The 24,360-nt window shown below is 42.7% G+C and overlaps 1 protein-coding gene across 1 annotated transcript; it reads right to left on the minus strand.

Moving 5' to 3' along the window:
• Positions 1 to 988: 988 nt before the first annotated feature.
• On the minus strand, positions 989 to 24,069 carry LOC149246966 (uncharacterized). Its single transcript, XM_089458068.1, has 3 exons — positions 23,482 to 24,069; positions 17,684 to 17,962; positions 989 to 2,666 (listed from the first exon to the last, which is right to left on the minus strand). Exons 1-3 carry the CDS (start codon positions 23,710 to 23,712, stop codon positions 1,281 to 1,283), a joined length of 1,896 nt encoding a protein of 631 aa, XP_089314194.1. The 5' UTR covers positions 23,713 to 24,069; the 3' UTR covers positions 989 to 1,280.
• Positions 24,070 to 24,360: the final 291 nt, after the last annotated feature.

A 24,360-nucleotide genomic window follows, 5' to 3' on the forward strand; every position in this document is an offset into this window, starting at 1 on the left:
TGAATCAATGTTATTAGTATCACGATTGAATTACCAGTGGGACGTTGTTCTATAGTTCGATAGCACTTGTAAATGTTTTATTAGTTAGAATAAGTTTGACTTTAATTTTACTTTCCATCTTCCTTGGATACTATACAGATCCTCTACTAAAGAATCAGTCAAATCTTCCTTTTTGAATTCTGATAATAAGTTCTCTATTTTGATAAATGGCAAATATCTTACAAAGTAGAGAAATCATTAAGGAAAAACAAGAAAATAGCCTTGGGGCTAGCTCCTAAAAAGATGTTTGGTATAAGTGCAGTCCCAAATTCCTCTAAAAAGATCCTCCCGAGTAGATCAAGGTCGTGTTGATTGGCTAGTAGCACAGCCCAAAGATTTGCTCATTAACATCCCATGGATGGATAAAAATACTCTGCCAGGGCCCAGGACACTTTAACCAACATCGCAAAGGCACCTGTTAACATAAAATATATTTTTGTTGTTTTTCACAAGTCTTCGTATTAGTTTCTTCAAATTATCTTGTACTCCATATCAATTGATAAATATGCTGAACTTCCAAGCCATGGTGAGAACACATATGCCTAATGCCTAATAATTATAGGGTTATATTTGAACCCTATAGTTTCTAGCTCTATTTGAACCCTGGGCTTTCTAGTTCAAAATAGAAATGAAACACAATTAAAGTCGTAGATTTTAAGATGTTGAATTCAGAATTTCAGACCATGTTTTCGATAACAAAGTTTCTTTCAAAATACCCAAGATTTGAACAAACGGAATACAGTGTATGGTTCATTTTTTCAAACCCATATGAAATATGTAAACAAGCCGAAAAATGAAATGATTCCCACAAGTCCTAAAATCATAAATCAGCCAGACAAACGATAAACACAATAAACATTCTCAAATCTTTATTTTCTGGCACTCTAATTAAATCGAAGAACATTCAACACAATAAACATTCTCAAATCTTTATTTTCTGGCACTCTAATTAAATCCAAGAAAATTCATATTAAAACAAATGTCATACAGCACTATGAAAAGCACGTATACCGCTGAAGCAGTCATCCCACAACTTTGCCCCAATTATTTTAAAAGCAGTATTAATGGATCTCCTGATTTACTTGAAATATATAGGCACAAAGCTGATGTGACCAATTTCCCCAACATCGCTGAATTTGTTACATAAATTACCATAGAACTAAACAAGATTGAAAACGGTGTAGACAATACTCCTGATCAGCATGTACACAATCTAAACCTGCACAAAGTCTACCGTTCAATCATCGAGTAAACCAATCTTTCTGTGGCTGGATCGCTCCATCATCCAACTTATCCAAAACTACATTTACATCAATCTGTTGTCCCTTTTCCATGAGTCTCTGCACAGTGGATGCAACTTGGGCCCTTGAATAGCCCATCTTTGAAACGTTGTCTATGACTTCATCAACCCCAACCTGACTTCCATGTGCAGAACTATTAGAAGATGAGCCAGTTATACTAGATGCAACAGGAAGTGAATGCTGTACAGGTTGTGCAGTAGGTAGTTGTGAATAACCCGCCCCGCCACTTGGAGCTGAAGGAACTGGCTGAGGCACCCTGTAAATGGGACGACTGTGTGACTGAAGATCATTATTATTTAGACCTGTAGGGGAGGGACCATAACTCATAGGAGTTAATGAACGTCCAGATGCAGTTCTCACAAGAGGGGGTTCATACATCTGTTGCCCCCCAGGAAAATGTTGAGATGATTGAGGAGGTAGGGGTGCTTGAGGAGGTTGTTGGTATGGATTAGGCCCCCCATAGTTTGTAGGCATATAAGATGGCTCCTGACCATAACGATTGGAAGGGAGAGGTGTTCCGTGTGGAGGTGGAACAGAGTGAACTGACATATGAGGAGAACGTTCAGATTGACCATATGGAGGTGGAACAGAAGGTGGAACTGGTTGGCCAGAAGAATGCAGTGGTTGGGACTGCTGGGAGTATGGTATGGATGGCACAGAAGGTGGAACTGGTTGGCCAGAAGAATGCAGTGGTTGGGACTGCTGGGAGTATGGTATGGATGGCACAGAAGGTGGAACTGGTTGGCCAGAAGAATGCAGTGGTTGGGACTGCTGGGAGTATGGTAATGGTAGGGATGGCACAGAAGGTGGAACTGGTTGGCCAGAAGAATGCAGTGGTTGGGACTGCTGGGAGTATGGTAGGGATGGCACAGAAGGTGGAACTGGTTGGCCAGAAGAATGCAGTGGTTGGGACTGCTGGGAGTATGGTAGGGATGGGACAGAAGCTGGAGGCACTTGCTGAAAGTTAGAAGAGGATTGGTATGGATGAGGTGCTGGCGCAGATTGTTGCACAGGGGGTTGGAAAGAAAGCTCATTTGGCACTATTTGTGTTGAGGAATTTGGGTATTGTGATCCTGCAGTTACGGATGTTTGGATGGAAGGGATTGTCTGTTGAGGTGGCAGAGAAGAAGATACAGAAAACATTTGTTCTGGAGGACTGGGAACAAATGAAGCTGGTGGATTTGTAGGCAATACATTCTGTTGTGTATCCATGGGCTTGGCTTGTGAGATGGAACTGTTGCTCTTTGAAAGTTGTAATTTCATGAGTTGTGAATGAGCCTCTGCGATTTCTTGCTTATCTCTGAGGATCTGAACACCTGCTTGTACCTGCAAAAAATCACAGAATAAATTAGACTGATGCAAGTTCCCGTAACATTTCAAACAGTTCACAATGACAAAAAGGGAATCAATGTGTTAGAGAAAACAGTAACCAGTAGTATGTGGACAGGCAAAAAGGTATAAGTAAAACACAAGGCAAAAAACTTTGGACAAGACACATCATCAATATGCTACTCATGAAACAATTTTCTGTTCGCTCCCTTGCATCAAAATTCTTGGGTGCACAGTGACATGTCTATGATCAGTGATTATCAGCTCCCCTGCTTGTGCAAGCTCAATGCCAGTCCGCACAGGGGATTTGTTTCTGACAAGACAAGCATTCTGTACAAGACACAGGTTAATAATACTAATAGCCTGCCCGAATTTCGTACAGGCTTGATGCGGTACATAGAAGTCAGATTATTGAAATGTTTTAATTGATTTCCATATTATTCCTCAGGGTGCAGAATGTACAATAATGTATTAACAAAATATCCATCGCTGATATATTATAGTATAATTATAGCATTACAGAGCAATGCATTACTTATCAATATTAATCTATTTAAAACATATGGAAATATATATATATATATATATATATATAGCCAATGACTTTTAATGTCTTCATCATAAATGTGAAATGTTCTAATTTTTTTAGTAGTTTTTCTACATTTCTTTGAAAATTTCAAATTGTGTTTCTCTTCTGTTACTTCCCCATGTCATGAAATTTTGGAAATGATTTTTTTGAAGCCCGTGTTGTTTTGGAAACCCATGCCTATTTCCCCATTCCAAGTGACATAGCCTCAGTTAATACTATTGTTGAAATAACGGAATAAATTTTACATATTGTATACATTAAGAAAATGTGCTATGCATATCAAGATGATATAGTCTAACTATTAGACATTTTGACCTTTTCTGGTCGATTTTGTCGGAAATCCATTATGGATTTCTTGAAATAGTAAGTTTGAGTTCTGTAATCTATAGAATTTGAGTGCCTCGAGATTTTGAGGGCACTGAATCCATTTATGCATTCAAAAATCGATTTTAAACAACAAAAATTCACTATCTTGCAAAAAACATTATCATCGAATTCTGGCCAAAAGACTGGAAGCTCTACCCCAGGGCCTCTATAGTAGCTCTATATTGCTTCAGGATTGCTTACTGCATAGGGAAAGGGAACATTGAAAATTTCCTAGAAGACTAACCAGGGGAAGGCATTGACAATATTAGAGTAATGGCTCAGGATTCCGTACAAGACAACTAAACAAACAAAGAGAATTAAATTACAGATTTCATATACCAGAAAACAGCTTCACGAAGAGAAAAAAGAATAGTTTTATAAGAAAGAGGGAAAAAAATAGAAGCACCTACAGTGCCATGATTGCTTTAATCAGACCATTTACTTAGTTCCATAGACAATTGCCCTTCTTAAAAAAATTAATTACTTAAGAGGATCATCCAAAAGGAAAAGTCAGCTTCTGCTATCCATCATACAGCATTGACCAAAATGCATTTGATGCAGACCACCCCAACCTACTGCGTCAACCTCTCCTACATGGGGTACCAAACAGTATTTGTGGCTGCCATTTCTTACTATTATTTTGTGGCTTCATAATTTATCCATATTACACAGTAATTTATTAATTGGAGAAAATTTCCAGCAAATTTTTCCTAATTACATCAGCCTCCCTACCCTCCCAGAACCGAGAGAAGATTAAAACCTTTGTTAATCATCATAAAGTGGTCCTTAATGGCCTGGTATGACAGAAAAAAAAGGTAGCCATGCAACATTGTATCAACATAGTCCCTCGAAAGCTGCCACAAGAACAATGGGCATGCAAGGTGTTGGGCATGGAATCCCCCCCAAGGCATGTTTTGGGGCTCATAGCCCAAGGTTTGACCCATTCTGTTGTAAAAATCCACAAATTGCGGGCGCGGAATGCGAAATGTATGATAGAGTCACAAGGTTGTCCGCCCTAGTTTTGTCATGTAATGTCGGCTGGATAGACCTACCCATTGTCCGCAGACCATGGGATTGTATAAATAGAGCGAGGCTCTAAGTGTAAAAAGGAGTCAGAAGAAGAAAGAGTAAGAGAGATAGGAAGAGTCTAAGTGACTAAGTGAAGTGTGTCTTTGGGTCGTAGGGTAGGAGAAGGCTCTGCAACTGAGTGCGCAGAGGGCCTAGTAATCCGCAACTGAGTGCGCGGACCCCTGCAACTGAGTGCGCAAAGGCCTAATAATCCGCAGCTGAGTGCGCGGACCCCTACAGCTAAGTGCGCAAAGGCCTAGTAGTCCACAGCTGAGTGCGCGGACTCTTGCAGCTAAGTGCGTAGAGCGGAGTCGAGTCTGTAATCGAAAAAGGAATTAATAAAAAGAAGTTTTATCATAATTTTGTGTATCTGTTCTTGGGTTAATGCATGTTTGATATAATTTGCAAACATATTGTTTAATTACTGCGTGCACCTGTATGAATGGTTTATGTTGTTAAGTATAACTTAAAGCACACAAGAAGGCTAACATAATCAACCAACATTGGAATACCAGTAAGGAATTGGGTAATAACGCAGAAGTGCAGCATTTGGCCCCCAAGTAGGGTTGCATGAAGGTAGTATATCAAGTTGGAGGTACGGGAAAGGACGCGAAACGACTTACGCACAGGGTCGAACAGCGGACCACTTGAACTCATCAGACATCTCCAGGGTGCGGAAACCTGGTTCTAGCACCCTCCCATACTACTTCGGGTGAGACCTCAGTCCGCGCTCCGCGCATTGTTGCCGAAAGGGCCAGTAGTACCGAAATTTGTTTGGCTAAATTAACTCTGAACCTGGGTCAGGGCCCAATAAGCCAACAAATGGTTCCATTGCCGAGACCGAGATCTGCATAAGAGATGTCTGATGTCGTATCACTGGAATCTAACAAAGAAAGGAATTGAAGAGTGGTTGGACAGAAAGATTCACGAGTTCGCGACGCAAGAAAACAGGAATCCGTGGTTATCAAAGCAAGAGGGTTTAGATTGCTACTTATATATAGAAATCCACGAAATTTTCTTTGCATCCTTCCCCTCTGAACTATACGAGTGGATCGCAAAACTAGCAGACAGCCAAGGAAGGTGTAGGCTCGACAAACCCATTGTGTGGACTCCAGAGTTGGTGCGCAGACTGGAAGCATCGGAAGATAAGATCGCGCGCACTATGGACCATTGGCTCGATTGAATTATAGGAGGGTTTATCACCGAGTTTGTGATAGATACTTCAGTCAGCTATAGTGAGGCGGAACAACACTTCCTCAAAAGACTGCGACGTAAGTACGTTAAATCTTTGAACACTTGGATTAAGATGCTATTGTGTGAAAAGCGGGTTATGCGAATAAATTGATGTTTGGGCTACACGGAGTGGGAGGATCTACAAAAACGAAGGTAACGCAGAACTAGTGTCCAACCCCTTAATTTCACCTCCACAGGAAAGCAAGGAAGAGCTCGCGAAAGTCTCACCAAGAAGCGCGATCAGTCTGATAAAGCAGCGAATTCCACACATACCACCCCCATCGAATTATAGGAGGGTTTATCACCGAGTTTGCGATAGATACTTCAGTCAGCTATAGTGAGGCGGAACAACACTTCCTCAAAAGACTGCGACGTAAGTACATTAAATCTTTGAACACTTGGATTAAGATGCTACTGTGTGAAAAGCGGGTTATGCGAATAAATTGATGTTTGGGCTACACGGAGTGGGAGGATCTACAAAAACGAAGGTAACGCAGAACTAGTGTCCAACCCCTTAATTTCACCTCCACGGGAAAGCAAGGAAGAGCTCACGAAAGTCTCACCAAGAAGCGCGATCAGTCTAATAAAGCAGCAAATTCCACACATACCACCCCCATCTACACCACCACCAATTTCGCCATCTTCACCCCCATCTTCGCCCACACCACCTCGGCCACCACCACAATTCCGTATGGTGAGCACGATAAAATTGTCGGTGTTCAAAGGAGAAGGGAACGAAGATCCGGACCAGTTTTGGTTCGTGGTAAAGGTTGTATGGGAAGTGCAAGGAGTCACAAATGACAATATAAAGAAGGCAACATTGGTGAGCGCTTTGCAGGATCGCACGCTGATGTGGTACATTAAGCATTCCAATGACAATCCAAATGCACGGATCATGGATATCCAAGCTATGCTAAATAGGGAATTTAGTGGGCCAAAATCAGAGACAGTCGATTATTGGATTTAAAGAAATCACGATGCTTCCAGGCGAGACCCCCTAGGAGCTAGATCAGAGACTGAAGTGTATGATTCATGAAGCCAACATGACCTTGACGAATGGGCAACACCGCGCATGGTTTGTAGCTTCACTAACGCCGCATCTAAGGAACATGCTGTCACAGCAGAAGCTATCCACTCAAGCTGAGGCCTTGGAAATCGCAATGAGACTGCATGAGACCCCGATACAAGATCCTAACCTGGGAGTCCAACAGATCCACACGCAGTTGAAAAACTTGTGCTTTGAGATGCAAAGTTTGAAACAAAATAGGGCAGCTCGCCCATAAGTGCGCGAGGAGGCATGGTGCATAAAGTGCAAAGGCCAGGGACATGACAAGGACCATTGTCCAGTATTCACCAACTACCTGGCGGAAGAAGGACCAATGCCATTAAGACCAGAGGCACAAGCAGGACCAAGCACGGCGCCTGCATTATGGTGCGCAATTTGTCAGATAGGAGGAAAGCATGCTATAGATAACTGCCATCTATTACAGAAGTATACGCAGACATCCTAGCAGTTGTTCTATAATTTTTGTAGGTCAATAGGCCATGATGAGCACACCTGTAGAAGTTATGAACTAATGATGGATCGGACTCCTACCTACAAAGTTAAGACCGAAACACGGGCCCTCGATCAAAATGCAGGGATGACGTGCACTGGATTTCAGGGACGCGGATGAGGTCGAGGTGGAATGGGACCAGGAAGAGGTCGCAGACAGCTGATCTGTTACAATTACAGAGGGCCAAGGCATTATGCCCGCAATTGTACAAATCCGACGAGACCATCATGCTTATATTGTACCCAGTTTGATCATGAGACAGAGGATTGTCCCACACTAATAGCGAGGTTGCGCAATAAAGGAGTGCTCCAACCTCCCCTGACTCAAAACCTGCAAATGATAAGGTCTGAGCCGTGCGAGGAAGACCCGAATGTAAATATCGTGCTCCGAAGTGGTATTACGAAAGAAGATGACAAAGGCAAGCAGCCCGAAGAGAGTGTCTAGGTTCACAAGGCTCCAACAAAGGAACTAGAATTTGATTTGGCGCGCACTAAGGAGACATTCATGGAAGCTAAGAAGAGCTTAGCGGAGGCCTCCACTTCAAGTAGTAAAGACAAACTAGAACCAGAAATGGACCGATCAATGCTCACTACCTTTTTGGAGACATGCATAAAGCTATTGCGCGACAGCAAAGCAGTGAAGGGATTGCAAGAACTCACACTAGATGTGCTGGGCCAAGAGAACCGCGCGTAGTCCGGAAGCTCAGGAAGCACACAACGCGAACGGGAAAAGAGATGAGATTGATCGTGCAGATCGGGGAATATGAAATGGATTAAGTGATTTTGGATCTAGGGTCGGACGCGAACGTCCTGCCAAAGCAAACATGGGAGCGCATGGGCAGGCCCCTGTTGCAATGGTCTCCTATTCAATTGTGAATGGCGAACCAGCAAAAGATCCTACCCATGGGAAGATTGCAGGGAATAACGGTGGATATTGAAAGTGCGAGCGCGCTTGCAGATTTCAAAGTGATAAAGATTGTTGATGACAACAATCCCTATCCCGCGCTGTTGGGAATAGATTCGGCCACTGACATGAATGGAGTGATAAATCTAAAGAAGAACAAGATGATTTTCGAGAAAAAGTAACAAAGCGTAGTGGTACCTTTAGACCCTGCGAAAGGATCACGCTACACAAAGCCAGTGCGCGACTATAACAGTGATGACGATCTAGACTATATCTACAGGATAACCGTGCGGGAGCAAGACTGGGTGAATCCAACAGTGGATGGCAGGATTTCATGGGAGCGCAAAAGCTCCTGCACCTCAGATTTGGACGAGGAGATAGAACGATGGCAGAACCGGTTACACAAGGTAACCACGCTCAATTGCAACATGATGACAAGGTCGCTATGATGCGTGACAACAGAGGTAAGAGATCTGCCTATGTATGACGGGTTGAGCGAGGTGGATGATTTCCTAAACAAATTTGAAAGAGAAGTACCGGAACAGCAGCGTTTCGATGCTCTGAAATGGGCACTGCGCGCTATGCCCACAAGATGGTGGGGTACGCATCAAAGAAGTTTTGAGGACTGGCGCGAATGCAAAAGGATGATGCTCATGCGGTTTGGAAAGCCTCAGATGTGGATGAAAGCCAGGTATGATGGACGAAACAGCCTGCGCGCCCACCTCTCCAGATGGGTACAGGCATATGGTGCGCAACCTACACGAACACACACTATCCTCGCGATAGGAAACATGACCAACAAACAGGAGCGGGCAAGACAATGGCGTGAACGACGACCAAGAAGTATGATAAGACCAAGCGCGCTGAAGAGTATCCGCATGGAAACCTTTGACAAAGTATGCAAAGTACTGAACGCGGTCCACCATGTGAAACGCAATGCCTGGGACCTACGTGTACCAGCGGTTCTATGGGCTTACAGGACCATGTGCAAAACCCCGACCACGTGGGCACTTCCGACGCTGAAGTATGAAGCAGAGGCTATAATCCCTATGGAGCATGCAAAGCCTAGACCGCGCACGGTAGCACCATAGATACGATGGTTCGCGAAGCCCGGAAAGGAGGGATCACACAGCTGCAAGAAACAGAACGCATGAGACTTGAGGAAGAAATCCACCAGGGAAACCTTAGACTCCACGAACTTGAAGAAAGGGCACAGTTAAGAAAGAAAAGCACTTTGATAGACGAGGAGGTCCAGAAGCTGGAGGGCGAAATAAAGAAAGATTTTCTCAGCAAAAAGCCCAGGCCGGTAAGACAAGGTGCATGCGATCTAGATGACAGGGTTAAGACCGATTGTCGTGAATTGATCAATCTGATGCCTTCGCTTGGACTGCATATTGTTAAGCATAGTGACCAGGGTAGCGCATTGCAAATGGTGAAATGCGCGATGCTGACCGTAACAATACAAGGTGGGGATTCTCCAGGAACCATGATGGGGGACAGGATGGAACTCTACACAGGTGGTGCGACCACCTGACTAACTAAGGGAAGGACAATCTTAGTGCTCTAGGCAATTGAAAGGGAGCGCAAGACTATAAACTATTATGCCCGGGAGCTGCGCAATATTGGAGATGATCGCAGAAGCAGAGTCACAAGGTGCACGATCTCACACGGGGGGCTGCGCTGCCGCGCGGGTTGGCCAGAAAGTGACCATTGAAGTCACTATTCACGATCGGATGCTCGACTTGAGGCCAAATGGAGCGGGTAACAGGTATTCAAGACGCGATTTATGGCCAAGATTTGGGAAAACCTACTCCGAAGAAAGCATTAATGAACTGAAATTGGGGGGAACGATCGAATTCGAATTCAAAAAGTGCTATAACACACAAAGGGTTGCCCAGCAAACAACACTTGGTTGAGCCGAGCGTTGATTGAGCCCCTGAATTTGCGAGTGACAGATTGCAGCACAGCTACAATGATAGCAACTAAGGATGGTCTGGGAATAAAAGAGGTAATCATCGACGAGGCCGCGCAGGCCCTAGCTGTGGAGGATGTTCCAGAAGGTGCCGGGATTGTGGCGGAGATCCCCAAATCACCGCGTATGCCAAGACCCAAGAAGGATAAACAAGCAACGGCTACCGTACGCGTCCCCGCAGAACCCGCTGCGCAACAAACTGTCGATGGAGGAAAAAGGGAAAGTTGTCACGATAAAAACAGATGAAGAAGAAGAAGATTTGCAGGCCCTTATCATCGTAGAGGAAGAAGACGAAGGCATGGAGGTGGATATTCAACCTATGGACTCTGCGACAAAACTGTCCGCCTATGTCCCCCCGTGAAAAGGGAAGGCCAAGGTGCCCAAGGACCTCGACGAGACCAAGAGTTCGCTCAGACCCCGCTCCTCCCAGATGGCACTATGTTTAAAGGCACGCACCTGGGCCGCGTGCTGACCATGAAATTTGAAGATTGGGACCTCAACGACCGCAAGAAGTTCCCTCACATTGAGACCAGAAATCTCATGATGCAGAACACTGCGGGGGTGGTGACAATATTAGAGCCGCAGAAGTGGTTGCACGGTGTGGCAAAGGCCGGGTTGCTGAACCTACTATTGGTGTCACATTTCCACCATGCCCCAATAACCATTTTCGTCATCAGGCAGCTCCTCTGCCTGGAGTATGATGGGTATTTATGGCTGGATGAACCCATCCCCATCACGGCACACCTGATTCATCGCGTTTCCCGACTTCCATACAAATGAAAGGACCCCGCGACCATATCAAAAGGAAAGCGCAGTGATTTGGCCATCGCGGAGGCCATGAAGGCGAAGTACAAGCTGGAAAAGAAGAAGAGGGGCTACGCTATCTCCAACATCGAGGACAAAGCAGACCACGTAGCAACCCAAATCCTCGCAGGCAAAGTTATGCGGAAGTGCCGCGCCGACAAGGTACCTACGCCAGTGATCGCACTAGCCGAGCAGTGCGCGGAGGGGGTCCAGTTTAACTAGTCTGAATTCCTCTGCACGAAATTCTTAAAGAATTGTCGCGAAGCCCAGGAGCAAGGTAAAACCTTCCACTATGCGTGGTTGTTGCTATCCATAGTGCTCGTAGTAGGGGAATTGTCGAGGACAGTCAATTCCCCATAATTAACAAAGAATTACTGGAGGCCGCGAAGTACGCTTTGCTCTGGGACACGAAGGATGCTACAAGAATATGCGACAACACGATCTTCTGGGTGCTCATGGAGATGAACATCCGAATGTGGATCAACCAGAAGCCGCGCTTGTCGCCCACGGTGTACAACAATCTGCAGAGTTTTGCAGAATTTAAGGCAAACATGCACAACATATATATCAGGGCGCGAAAGGATCCGACGAAGCAGTGGACAAAGCTACCCTTTGTAGCCACTGATGATGCCATTTTCACTGTCTTGGAGGCATGGCCTCCGGAATGGCATGCCCCAGATCTTGCAGAACTCGAGAGGGCGGCAGTGCAGAAGAAGAAAGACGACGCCACGCTGCACATCGCATAGTTGGCCGAGAAAAGGTGGAAGGAAACAGTAGCAACCGAGGTGCGAGCTGCACAAGAAGCAGCATAGAAAGCAGCTAAGCAGGAAAAGACTGCAGCAACAGCATCGCACAGGAAGCAACCGCAAAGACAGGCGAGGGCCAAGCAATGCCTTTGTAAGGGTAGACAGTAGAGGAAGCAAAAGCAGAAGAAGGAGACACAAACCCATGAATCGCGTCCACATAGTTGAAGCGCCAACACCCGGCAGAGCGAGCAGGATCGAGGAAGAAAGTCAAGGCCTCGAAATTGGCCATTGGCCCGATCACTCTAACCAAGGATGATCTACATGACATCGGCAAGACGATGCGCGATGTCACAAATGAGGCTCTTTAGGATTTCATGCAGGAGCACCAAACTGTGTTGGGGGCCTTCAAAGCGCAGTTGCAGGAGTTACAAACGCGCACCCCTCAGGTTGGAACCCTTTCAACCCACCTTATAGTAAGAACCACAACAGTAGAGCAGATGTTGCGCGCGCAGATGGCGAACACAATAGTGTTGCCAGAAGGGGCTCTAGTGACATCAAATGAGGCAAACAGTTTTCAATTAGCATGATGAATGGCCTCGGTGTTAATCTAGTTGCCCTTCTGCGTGAGACACTATATCTATTGCAGGATGGGATAATGGCAAAGCTGCACGCTAGGGAGAGCCGCGCGCTCCAAGTCCTCAGCGAGCAAAAGATAAACATGGAACAAACGGCTTGCAGCGCAATGAATTGGTGTCGCAAAATCAACAGTTGATGCAGGTGGTAGACGACGCTTGCCAGAGCGTCCCGGTTGGCCATCCTAGCAGATCTACTGGTAGAGGTGCAGATCCACAGGTTAGCAACAGGAGTTCGCGAGGCCAAGGAAGAAACGACAAAGGTTTAGCTGGAGATGAATCTGCAGATCGTCGAGCTGTGATTAAAGGCGCAGCCATCCACTCCCCGGGAAGTTAGAGAACAGTGCGCTAGCGCTATCACAGCGGGATTAGAGGAAATCGGAGGTGCAGTATGAGACTGCACTAGCATGTTGGAAAAATCACTTGAGGTCCTCACAACTCTGCAGGAGGACCCCAACATTCAGCACTTAGAGACAGAGGCGCACAAACTCCCACAGCAGTATGACAGTGTCCGAGGAACTGCGCAAATAGTGGTCCTCACCCAGCGGCTTGCAAGGATGCAGCAAGCTAAAGCACTGAAGGAGCAGGTGGACGCAGCATGACATAAGGAGGCAATTCTAAAAGCGCGCGTCCAACCCTAGATCGACGAGGCCTTCACCATCACGCAGACATCGAAGGCAAGCTCTCACACATACAGGGAATGCACACATTGATGCAGAGAAGCACCCCAAACACAGAGGTCTCAAAACAACGCATGCAGCAGATCCAGCAAGCAGCAGCTCTGTCGTTGCTGACCTCTGCACAGTTCGAGAACAGTTGGAGGGACTCCGTGCAAAGATCGTCGCGCCGACAAAGTGACACAAGGGCAAGTCACGATGTTTGTGTTGGGGGCCTGTTGGGCATGGAATCCCCCCAAGGCATGTTTTGGGGCTCAGAGCCCAAGTTTTGACCCATTCTGTTGTAAAGATCAGCGAATTGCGGGCATATAATAGAGTCACAGGGTTGTCCGCCCTAATTTTGTAATGTAATATCGGCTGGATAGACCTACCCATAGTCCATGGACCATGGGATTGTATAAATAGAGCGAAGCTCTAAGTGTAAAAAAGAGACAGAAGAAGAGAGAGTAAAAGAGATGGGAAGAGTCTAAGTGACTAAGTGAAGTGTGTCTTTGGGTCGTAGGGTAGGAGAAGGCTCTGCAGCTGAGTGCGCAAAGGCCTAGTAGTCCATAGCTGAGTGTGCAGACCCCTGCAGTTGAGTGCGCAAGGCGGAGTCGAGTCTGTAACCGAAGAAGGAATTAATAAAGAGAAGTTTTATTATAATTTTGTGTATCTATTCTTGGGTTAATGCATGTTTGATATAATTTGCAAATATATTGTTTAATCATTGCACGCACCTGTATGAATGGTTTATGTTGTTAAGTCTAACTTAAAGCACACAAGTAGGCTAACATAATCAACCAACATTGGAGTACCAGTAAGGACTTGGGTAATAACGCAGAAGCGCAGTGTTCGGCCCCTGAGTAGGCTGCGCGAAAGCAGTGTATCAGGCTGTGAGGTACAGGAAAGGGCGCGAAGCGACTTACGCGCAGGGTTGAACTGCAGACCACTTGAACTCATCAAACATCTCCAGGGTGCGGAAACCTGGTTCTAGCACCCTCCCATACTACTTCGGGTGAGACCCCAGTCCGCACTCCGCACACTGTTGCCGAAAGGGCCAATAGTATCTGGATTTGTTTGGCTAAATTAACTCTAAACCTGGGTCATGCCCCAATAAGCCAACACGAGGAAGAGCTGATTTTAGATGAACTGACAATGGCCATGCCCTTAAAGGAAATGGCCAATGATAAGTTGCCCAGTCAGGATGGATATTCATGTGAATTTTATAAAAGCACACAGGACTTTGAGGTGCCAGATCTGCTATTTTACAAGTGTAGAAAGAAACTGTGCAAATTTGCACTTGGGCAAGCACATCAAGATGATGATCAAATTCATCCCATTGCTGATGGCCAATAACATGAGTGACCAAGAATTAGTCACAAGCTGGTGGCCAATAACAGTGGAATGTCTCTTACAAAATTTTAGCAAAATCACTCACCCTGAGGTTAAAATATATCCTGCTATTTATCCAAGGAAGATAAATGTTGGATAATGTGATTGTTATCTGGGAATGGATGGAATGGGCCAGAAGACAAGCCCTAGACGCCATGTCCATTAAGATTGATTTTGCAAAAGAATATGACATTGGAATGGCCATTCATCCTCACCATGCTTAAAGCACTTGGATTTAGCCCCTTTTTTAAGGCGACAGAAATTTTCTTTGCAGAACTTAGATGTCATAGTGTGTCTTTCTATCAATTAAGCCATCTCTGAAGAGATACAGAACTGGTCTCACCTGGTCAATCTAACAGGGTTTCCCACTGACCCTAACACTCCATGTAATGGTTGTGGAGGCCCCTGGTTATCTCATCCATGGTAGTATGTAGTATAGTGCATGACCTCATCAAAGATATACTTCTCAGTTCTCACAGAGCTGGATGGCAGTCAACTAGTGAATGCCCACTTCAGGGATGATTCATTTCTAACCATCGCTAAAGACAAGCAAACTCTAGAGTCTAGACTCTAGACAACATCATGCACTACGTGCAATTTTTCTATGAGGCCTTCAACTCAAAGTCAAATGGCCAAAACTCAGCATTATCAGCTCAGTCAGAAGGATGTCCTTGACTGGCTGATAGGCCAAGGATGGGCTTGGTTATAGATTGGCCATGTGTTTGAATTCCCTAGTATTCCCCTCTCCTTCAAAGCCTACGTGAAGGAGCTATGGGAAGCAGTACTACTAAGAGTTTAAAAAATCAATAACTGTTGCTTTAATTCCTTATCACCTGCAGGGAAATTTTAAAAATGTACCCAAAGTGTTGACTACTACCCATGTCTATTAGTCATCGTGCTGCATCCCTACTACCCATGACTGTGTATCATAGCCACCTCAACACAATCCCAAGATCATTGCACAAAAGCTTCTCAGAATTTTTCTATGGGCCATCTCTAGTGGAGTCAAGAGTTTTCATAGAGTTAGATGTGGCCTTTGTTGGACCCCCATAGAGAGAGGAGGACTGGGTATTTTAGGCACCCCAACAAGCACAAGCTCTTTGTACCAAATCAATCATTACAGCAACTGAAGAGGAGGAAGCATGGAATAGCCTGCCCAAAAGTGGCATCACCTCAAGGACCACACTTGGCCATAAGATACGGAGTAAACTAAATCTCCAAACCCCATTAAACACTAGCACTTGTTCAGGTGAAAGGATCCTTTGTAGCCCAAAGCTTTTGAAAAGATTCAGAGGCCATCATGCACAAATTGGTCTGGAGAAGTGACCAATGTCTATGGTGGCCACCATTTGTTTTCCAAAAGGGAAATCCACTTGCTGAAATCCCTTGGTTCTCAACCAAGAGACTGTACAAGAAAGACAATCGGATCTCAAGTGACCTCTATGACAATCAGTCCAGTGATTGAAAGAATTGGAAGACCTTAAAGGCAAAATTCATGCTGAATCTAACAGACAGTATTATTCTAGAAAAGGTTCATAGGCTGTCTATTAATAAAATGCATGTATATTGTCTGTCTATTAATAAATATGAAGCAGCTTATCAACAAAAATTGAATGTCAAGACCATGTGTAACTTTTATTGTGAATAATTATAAATTTTGAAGAAACACCTGCGAAAGATGTTTGATAACATAAAAATTTCATCTAGCTGGTAGTCATAAACCATACAATAGGAATGTATTAACCTAATACAAACAATACCATTAGAAACATAGTCAAGTGGGTGTAGCTCAGGTAGTAGGGAGGAGTTGCTATTATCCTCCCCACCAGGGTTCCTGTTCCACCGAGATGGGCATGCTCACTCCTTGGGAGTAATTTCTACATGAAAAGAAAATTGGCTCACCTAGACACGGGGGGTTTTCCGTGGATGTAGCTAGTATCGATCTCTGGTACAGTGAACCACAAAAAAAAAACACCATTAGAAACGTAATTTGATCGACCTTCCAAGAGTGTGTCCAGGTTGGCCTGCAATGTCAAACCAGATTCTTGTGGGTGCAAGTGATATGGCTCCAAAGAAAACTATCTTGTAGTTGCTGATTTACAATTGTTACCGGTTACAAGTATAGTGTATCATTAACGTTTTCTACAAGGGAATCTTGTGTGCACAAAGACACAGAACAGTGATTTCCAGAAAAAATGGGAAAATCTACAAAAAGGCACCAATATTTATAATAATATATAAAGGAAGTTAATTAATAATAATATATAGGCAAGTCCTTTATGTAACCAAATGCATAGCACTCTATGTTGCATTAACATTAATAAATCTGAAATGGACCATCATATGTCTATTATCTCTTGATAAACTGTGACTACCATATCAATTGGGTTCAACTTAACCTAAGTGATTGAGGGACAGAATGTTATCCTCCCCACCCAGGTTCTAGTCCCCTAAGTGACACATTGAGCTCATAATAAGAATTGTTATATTGCCTTTGAGCCCAATTGATTAACTGGCATTGTGCCCTGAAGAATCTAGGGTTTACCTTGGGTACCGCCCTTGCAATATGAAGCATAAATATCCAGGATATGTTACCTGGAAAACTCTGACCAACATCATCGTCAGCTAATTATTATGAAGCACAAATACCACAAACTTCAATGATCATTCAGCTTCCATGTTAGGTGATATTCAAATTTTCAAACTTTAATGAATTTTAAAGCTTCTGTCATTTGATGGTATCATAATTTAGATGAGACTATAAAAATACTGACTATGCCATATAAACTACTTACAGACATTAGCCATCAGTAGCACTGCAATACCAGTGGTGGTGTGATATAATAGCTATCCAAAGATATAATGAACCTCAAACGCGCCACAAAGGTTGTTTGGAGTTGACAAGGAGCATATAAAAGGCAGTTGAACAGCATTTTATCATGACTCCAACAAGTAGATTAAGTAATAGCATCATATTCATATAGACTTCTTTAGTGAGCTATATCTCAAGACTGAAGTATACAGTTTGAAAACCAACCTAGAATATTATCATCCACAAGTCAGACCAAAAAGATGGCAACTAAAACCAAAACTTCACCTCTTTTGTATGGTTCTCCAACAGTCTAAGCCTTCCATCAGTTGCTCCATGATTATTTTCGACAGTCATTTTCAACTCTCCCAGTGAAGTCTCAAGATGGCGTGTTGTGGATTCCAGATGTGAAAGCCTTCTACTTATTCCTTCTAATGCATGTAGCAGGTTATCAGTATACTGCTTCATGATACGTTCAACTGCTTCAACTGTCACTACATCGTATGATTCTCGATTATTCTCTTGCCTTGGTTTTGCAGGCTCGGTATGTTCAGCAAAGCTGTAAGCCTATGATTGGTGGCAAATAAACAGTCAGAAAAATAATCGATTTAATGTGTTCAAGATGCTATTTACACATTACAATAACTTACAGATTATACCATCAAAAGGAACAGATCATACAACCTTTAACAAAGATTTCTTAGATAAATGAGAAAGATAATCTAGTCCTATTACCATTCCAAGCAAAATGTATATTTAATGGTGTATTAGAACCAGTATAGATCCATATTAATCACGGATCTACCAAGAGCCAAGAGGAATCAAATCTCATTATATGCAAACCTCTTTTTAGAATGCAAAACCTGAAAAAAAAATACACGCCAAGAGATTTAATCCCTTTTAGTGCTATAAATCCGTGATTTAGATGGACCTATAGTGGTTTTCTATCTCTCTATATATAGACCATGTGTAATTTTTCATTGTTTACATTATACTTTTGAATAATTTATTAATATTGAACTAAATTATTTTACCTTTAATTACTTTTTCCTTTTGAGTATTGAAATATCTTACAAAGGTCAACATTAACAGATATATGTACACTCTCTCTATATATATATATATATATGAACAAAAGGAAAGGAAATATTTATAGAAGAAATAAGAGTAGAAGGTTTTTTTAATTTTTAATGTATTATTTAACATAGACATGGAAATAGTTTATTAATAACTCCAAAAGTGAAAGTGAAATATTTTTACCACATCTCTTTCATACTGAATTGTAATATTAGCAATGAACCAAGTAAACGCAATGAGAATGGGATTATTAATTATTTTTAAAGAGTATTTTTTAAGGGACATGTGTCAAGTCCAAGTTGAGCATGGATGGAATTACACATACCCTCATACTGGGCTGTGAATGAGCGTCTCCGCTCAACAATCCTATGAGACTCTGATCCTTACATCATAAGGTTTTTGGATAACTGCTTTTTCTAGCTTATCAAACTTCAAAGCTTACGATTTTCTAGGTTATCATTTCAAATGTCCTTGGAGGCATTTCACAATGTTTCTCATGCCTTTAAAACTCCAAATACCTAGGCAAGCCATCTTGTTTCCTGACAATAATATCAGCACCATAGAATGGGCAATATGATACAAATATTTGGCACCTATATAATGTGGTTCACTAAAAGCTCTCACCTCAAACCACACATACACCCAGACTGGTTAGAGATGGTATCCGGGAAAAGCTAGCTGTCTTGGAAGATTATCCCCACTACTAGGATTTGATGGAATGATTTGGGCAAAGGTCAAAGGCACTTTTCAATAAGATATTAGTCAGCTGTTTATGCATCTGTAGCATAAGTGTGACCAGATTTTGTAGCATGAAGCAGTTTTCCACTGACTTCAATAAAATCCTCGTGAAATCTATGAATACTAAAACAAAGATGATAATAAACTGATAATGTTTTCAGAATGGCCATGCACACAACCATCATCTAAACTTAGGAACCCTGGACATTAGATTGGAACTGCAATAACATGGTTGCCTTGTGAGTTCTTGAGAATGTATAGCTTGGACAGGTACTTCCGCACAGGTTTAGTGTCAAACATGCAGAAAATGTTGATTTGGTGTAACAGCGGATGTGATCTAGCCACGAAAATTGGTGGAGAGGCTAAGGCACGTGAAATATCCAATACCCAGAAAAGATTTGGGCAGATTCTAAACAGTTTGGGAGATATTAAAATAATTAATATTTTTAATGGAGTCCCTAAGTCTAAACTTACGGAAAATAAAATATTAATGTGAATTAATATAAAACTGTGTTAGAATGGTCCAAAAGTCATGGATCAAGCCAGATCTAATCTTAGCCATTGATTCGGGACTTAATCTCGGCCGTTGATTTGTCAATGAGAAAAGTATAAGAGGAGGCTTGAGGGTCACTTGGAGAACACACCAAGAGATCAAGATTTCGACTTTCTGGGGCTGGGTTTGCTGACAAAGTTGAGAGAGTGATCAAAGTTGCAGCTGAGGAGCAGTGAATACAGAAGCAGAGAGGCAGAGATAGCACCAGGAGGATCAGTGCAGTAGCCGGAGAGAGGGACGCAGAAGCAGCCAAGGGTTCACGCAGAGCCAGCCAGGGCTCACGCAGAGCCAGCCAGGAGTTGCGCAGTGCCTCAGAGGGCTAGTGTGAGTGACACAGAGGGCCAGAGGACTGACACAGTGCCTCCAGAGGCTGACACAGGCCAAGCTAGAGTGACGTTGGGCTAACGTTAGGCCAGAGAGAGGCTGACGTAGTCCCTAGAGGCTGACGTTGGGGTTTCGTGGGGCAGATTGGAGCTATGGAGCTGCCGGAGTGTTTATCTGGGGTTTCAACCGAAATATCTGCTTCTGCGTAGAGAGGTACTACTACCGAGATTTTTCTCTGTTGGGTGAGCCGTATTTGGCACCCAAATTGTATTCTGAAACTACTTAATAAACCAAACCCTCAGATAGCTACATTGGTTTTCCCACATTGGGTTTTTCCGAGGACATTAGTCCAAAAACAACGGTGTCACTTGTGTGCTTGTTTGTATTTCCTTCAATTGATTATCTGTAATGTGTTGAGCATGTAATTGTATTTATTTTCAGTATTTACATGGTAAATAACTTGTTAATTATCAGAACAAGTAGGTAGGAATAAACCAGTAAAGTGCATGAAGGGTTTCTAACGTGTCAAACTTAGAAATTCCAACAGAAAAATAATCCAAAGTCCTTTTACCTTTGTAATTCACTTTATTGAAGTTAATTATTAAAGTGAATAACCTTCTAATTTTATGGAGTTGATTAAAGCCTGATAAAGTGTAATTTTAAACTAGTGATTTAGAATTTTAGATGTAATCTTCACCATTGTTTGGGATTTAATCTCAACAGTCGATCTCATTGACAGATTAGGGCTATGGAGACTAAACCATCAAGTCAAAATTATAAAGTAAGGGCAAGATAGAGGGAAAAGACACAGTTGGTAATAGAAAGTTACAGTGAATCAATTGCATAGAGTGACAAATGATTTACTAAGTGTACAAGACAGAGAGAGATAATATAGTTAGCAGCAGGTGGAGGATGACACAGCCACCAAAAGTCAAAGGAGGCCATACACAACTACTGAAGAGGCCAACTTCAGGAAGCCATACAGCAGCCATATGATTTCTGGGTGCATATCAGCAGGCAGACAGCTGTATAGCAGACGTACAGCAGCTCAGCATTTCTTCAGCAGTTTGAGCAGGCCGTACAAAGCCATACAGCGCACAGCAGGACTAGGTTTTTGCTGTAGTTCCAAAATCATAGTAAGAGAAATGAAAGAATTTTGCACCTGTAATTAAACCACTAATGGGGCTGCAGGTATTGGGGGGTGGGCGTCATTTAGACCCTGAATGAAAAAAGGAATTAGGGTGTGCACGGGGACTGGGCAATGCAACCAATAACAAAGCAGAAGCAAAAGTGGTATATCAAGGCCTAGTTGCACTAAAGGAGAAACGAGTTTGCCAAGCAACAGTGGTCAAGGACTCCTTGCTTATACTAAAGTCACTGTTCGATCAACTCCTCTTCAAAGCTTCAGGCTTTCTGGACTTACACAGTGGATCATCAGATTGGTCTCAGACTTTACCAATATTGACTTCAATCCAATCTTGCGAAACCAAAACAGGGAAGCTGATGTTCAGACCAACCTAGCCACCAGGATAAAAATGAATTTGTATATAAGGTCCATGAGGCTCCATACTTCATGTCCCTCCCTTGATTTGCCCATTCATTATGATAATAGTGTGATACTACAACAAGTGCCCCATCATCAAGGCAAAGAACTACATGGAATTAAGGCATCTTATCGTTCTTTACTCCACGCTCTTCCTTCTGGTGTGTGTTTATGTGCAGTACAATGGATGTCTTGAAGTTTGTGGATTTGTTGTAATGCTGGTCTGGTTCAATATCATTTCCACCCTCTCCACTCTTGATTCACTGGTTGAGAATAGAAGAACAGAAGGCTCGAGCAAGGGTTTAGGTGTTCAGTCTTGGGATGAAGTCGTAGTCACACCCTCTCCTCTTGGTCTGCAGACTGGGGATAGCAACACAGGAGAGTTGGACATGAGCATTTTGTTCAGAAATGGTTTCTAGATTTGTTCTTCAAACTTCAGGCAGGGGAGCTCTGCATAATTTTATAGCAGCAATAGCCCATTGCCATTGTAGACAGAACTACTGTGTATACGCAAAATTAAGGAGGTTGAAAGATGCAAACATGTGGTGGCTGTAATGCAGTGTAGCATTATGAATCCACCATCCATTGGGATTGCTGGCAAGAATGACACAAAACTCAAGGCAGACAATAGGATAAGAGAACAGATTACAGTGGAAACGGTGACTCAGCTTCTAAAACTCAAGGACTTGAAAAAAAGAGAAAACGGTATTTATGCAAATTTACGGCAGAAAACATGTGGAGCTAGCATCACAGTTGGTTTCTCTTAAATCTTTGGTTGAAAGGATCTCTGCCCACCTAAATCTCCTCTCAAAAGGTCATATTGTCTTCCCCCTTTGATTCCGCAACATCTGGGGAGGTGTCTCTATGTGGATGCTCTTTCTTGTGAAAAAAACTAAATCAATAACATCTTCACTGCAACCCCCTCTTAACATCATACTTTCACACAACATATCATGTTCTAGAAAAAGGTTGGTTTTGGAGTAGATGTTAAAGTATATAGCTAGCATGAATTGAATATCATATTAACAATTAATATATTCAATGTGGGATCAGTTTTAACTGGCCAATACATCAAGTGAATTGGGTTGAGAACTTTCTGAGAAAATAAATAAGCCCTTACAAATGGGAATTTTATAAAAGCGTGTCATGAGGTGAGATAAGAATTAACAAATTCAGTTCAATCTAATAAAACCTAATTTTACTCCCGACAAATTCCTTAGCAGACTGCAGTTCAATGGCGCAAAATTATTGGTAAATCAACAATACCCTAATTTATTTATAAGTAGGAAAAGTCTCTAAATAGTATGTTGGGACCAAAGGAAATTCGCCGGCATGCCTCGCCTCAGAGCATGCAGAGGCAGAGTAACGCGATTTCACTGTTTTCCCACCATCATCATTCAAGCAACTTTGTTGGACCCTTCTGTGAATGGCTATTTAGAGAGTGCCGCAGCTCACGAGGACGACGGTGAGAGAAATCATAAACGGAGACAATAAAGATTGAAAATACACATGTGGCTGTCAAGTTTAACCCTAAGCCAGGACTAAACCTTATAAGTCAGTTTATAACCAAATATGCAGGCATCTCAAGCTGACATTTCTGGTACATAAATCTCTAATAAATGCCAAATTGGCCCTCATATTACAGAGCAAGAAGACCAAGCTGTCTAAAATGATTCTAAAATGGAACCCACAAAGCAAAACTGGATTTTCGGGCTATAAATTTGCCGACGTAATCAATACCGTCCTGATTTGATCTCAATAATACATATCATCCATCCATGAATTCACATACCCACGGAAAATTAATAAAAACAATTACAAAATTGAGCTAAAGAGGGATGAGACTGTTACCTTGGAAGACAACATTGACTTCGGTGTCGTAACATGGGGGATGTCTTCTGCAACTTTCGGGTGAATGGGCTGAAAATCGTAGCTGGGAACGATATCAAAATTGATCTCCTCTATCTTCTTCTTCGTCTTGTTATTTGGCGAGGAAGATGGTTGCAGCAGATCAAAGAACTGGGCGTTCTCAGATCCTCTCAATCCTCTGTTCTGATTGTCCATGGCTTCTGGCGAAATCATCCTTTGCGCATCCCACCGTATCTCAATCCAATTTCCAAGTAGTATTGACCCAATTCAGGAATAAAATCAGACTGCCCGCGTTTTCACGTGTTGCGTTGAATCTGGATACGATGATGGATCGGATAAATGTGTATTTAGAAATAAAGGAGCTTGATTAAAATGCCGAGCATCTGCGGGGAGAAGAGCCTTCTATTCCATGAAATGGTGATTCTCCGTTTATATGAAAGCTTGTTAATAAATTTTCTGTTGCTTAGAATCTAAGTAATGTGTGAGTGCAAAGCCTTACGCCTTCTCTCAGCATAATGGAGTAATCCTAGCCGAGGAGTTTGGATGGCAAAGAAAGTCGGTTGGGTGGGTCGTGAGCATGTTAATGACATTGGGCGTGGGCGTTTGTTTTTCTTTCCCAACTAGCCTTAATTTATTTATTTCTTTTCCCAAATTTTGGTTTTAAATTTTTTTTTTTTCCAAATTTTGGTTTTTTAAAAAGGTTGTTGTGTTGAAATAAGCATTTTATTTTTTTATTAGAAAAAATATATAGTTACAATGATAATATCTAATAGTAGTTTAATTGGTGATCGAAGTAATATGAATTCTGTAAAAGTTGAGAGATACAACGTTGTGACTTAGTTACGGAGAGGAGGACAAGTC

This window comes from Pinus tabuliformis, chromosome 7 (genome assembly GCF_031772625.1).
Source record: "Pinus tabuliformis cultivar Carrire ecotype Pingquan chromosome 7, CPIR1, whole genome shotgun sequence".
Lineage (NCBI taxonomy): Eukaryota > Viridiplantae > Streptophyta > Pinopsida > Pinales > Pinaceae > Pinus > Pinus tabuliformis.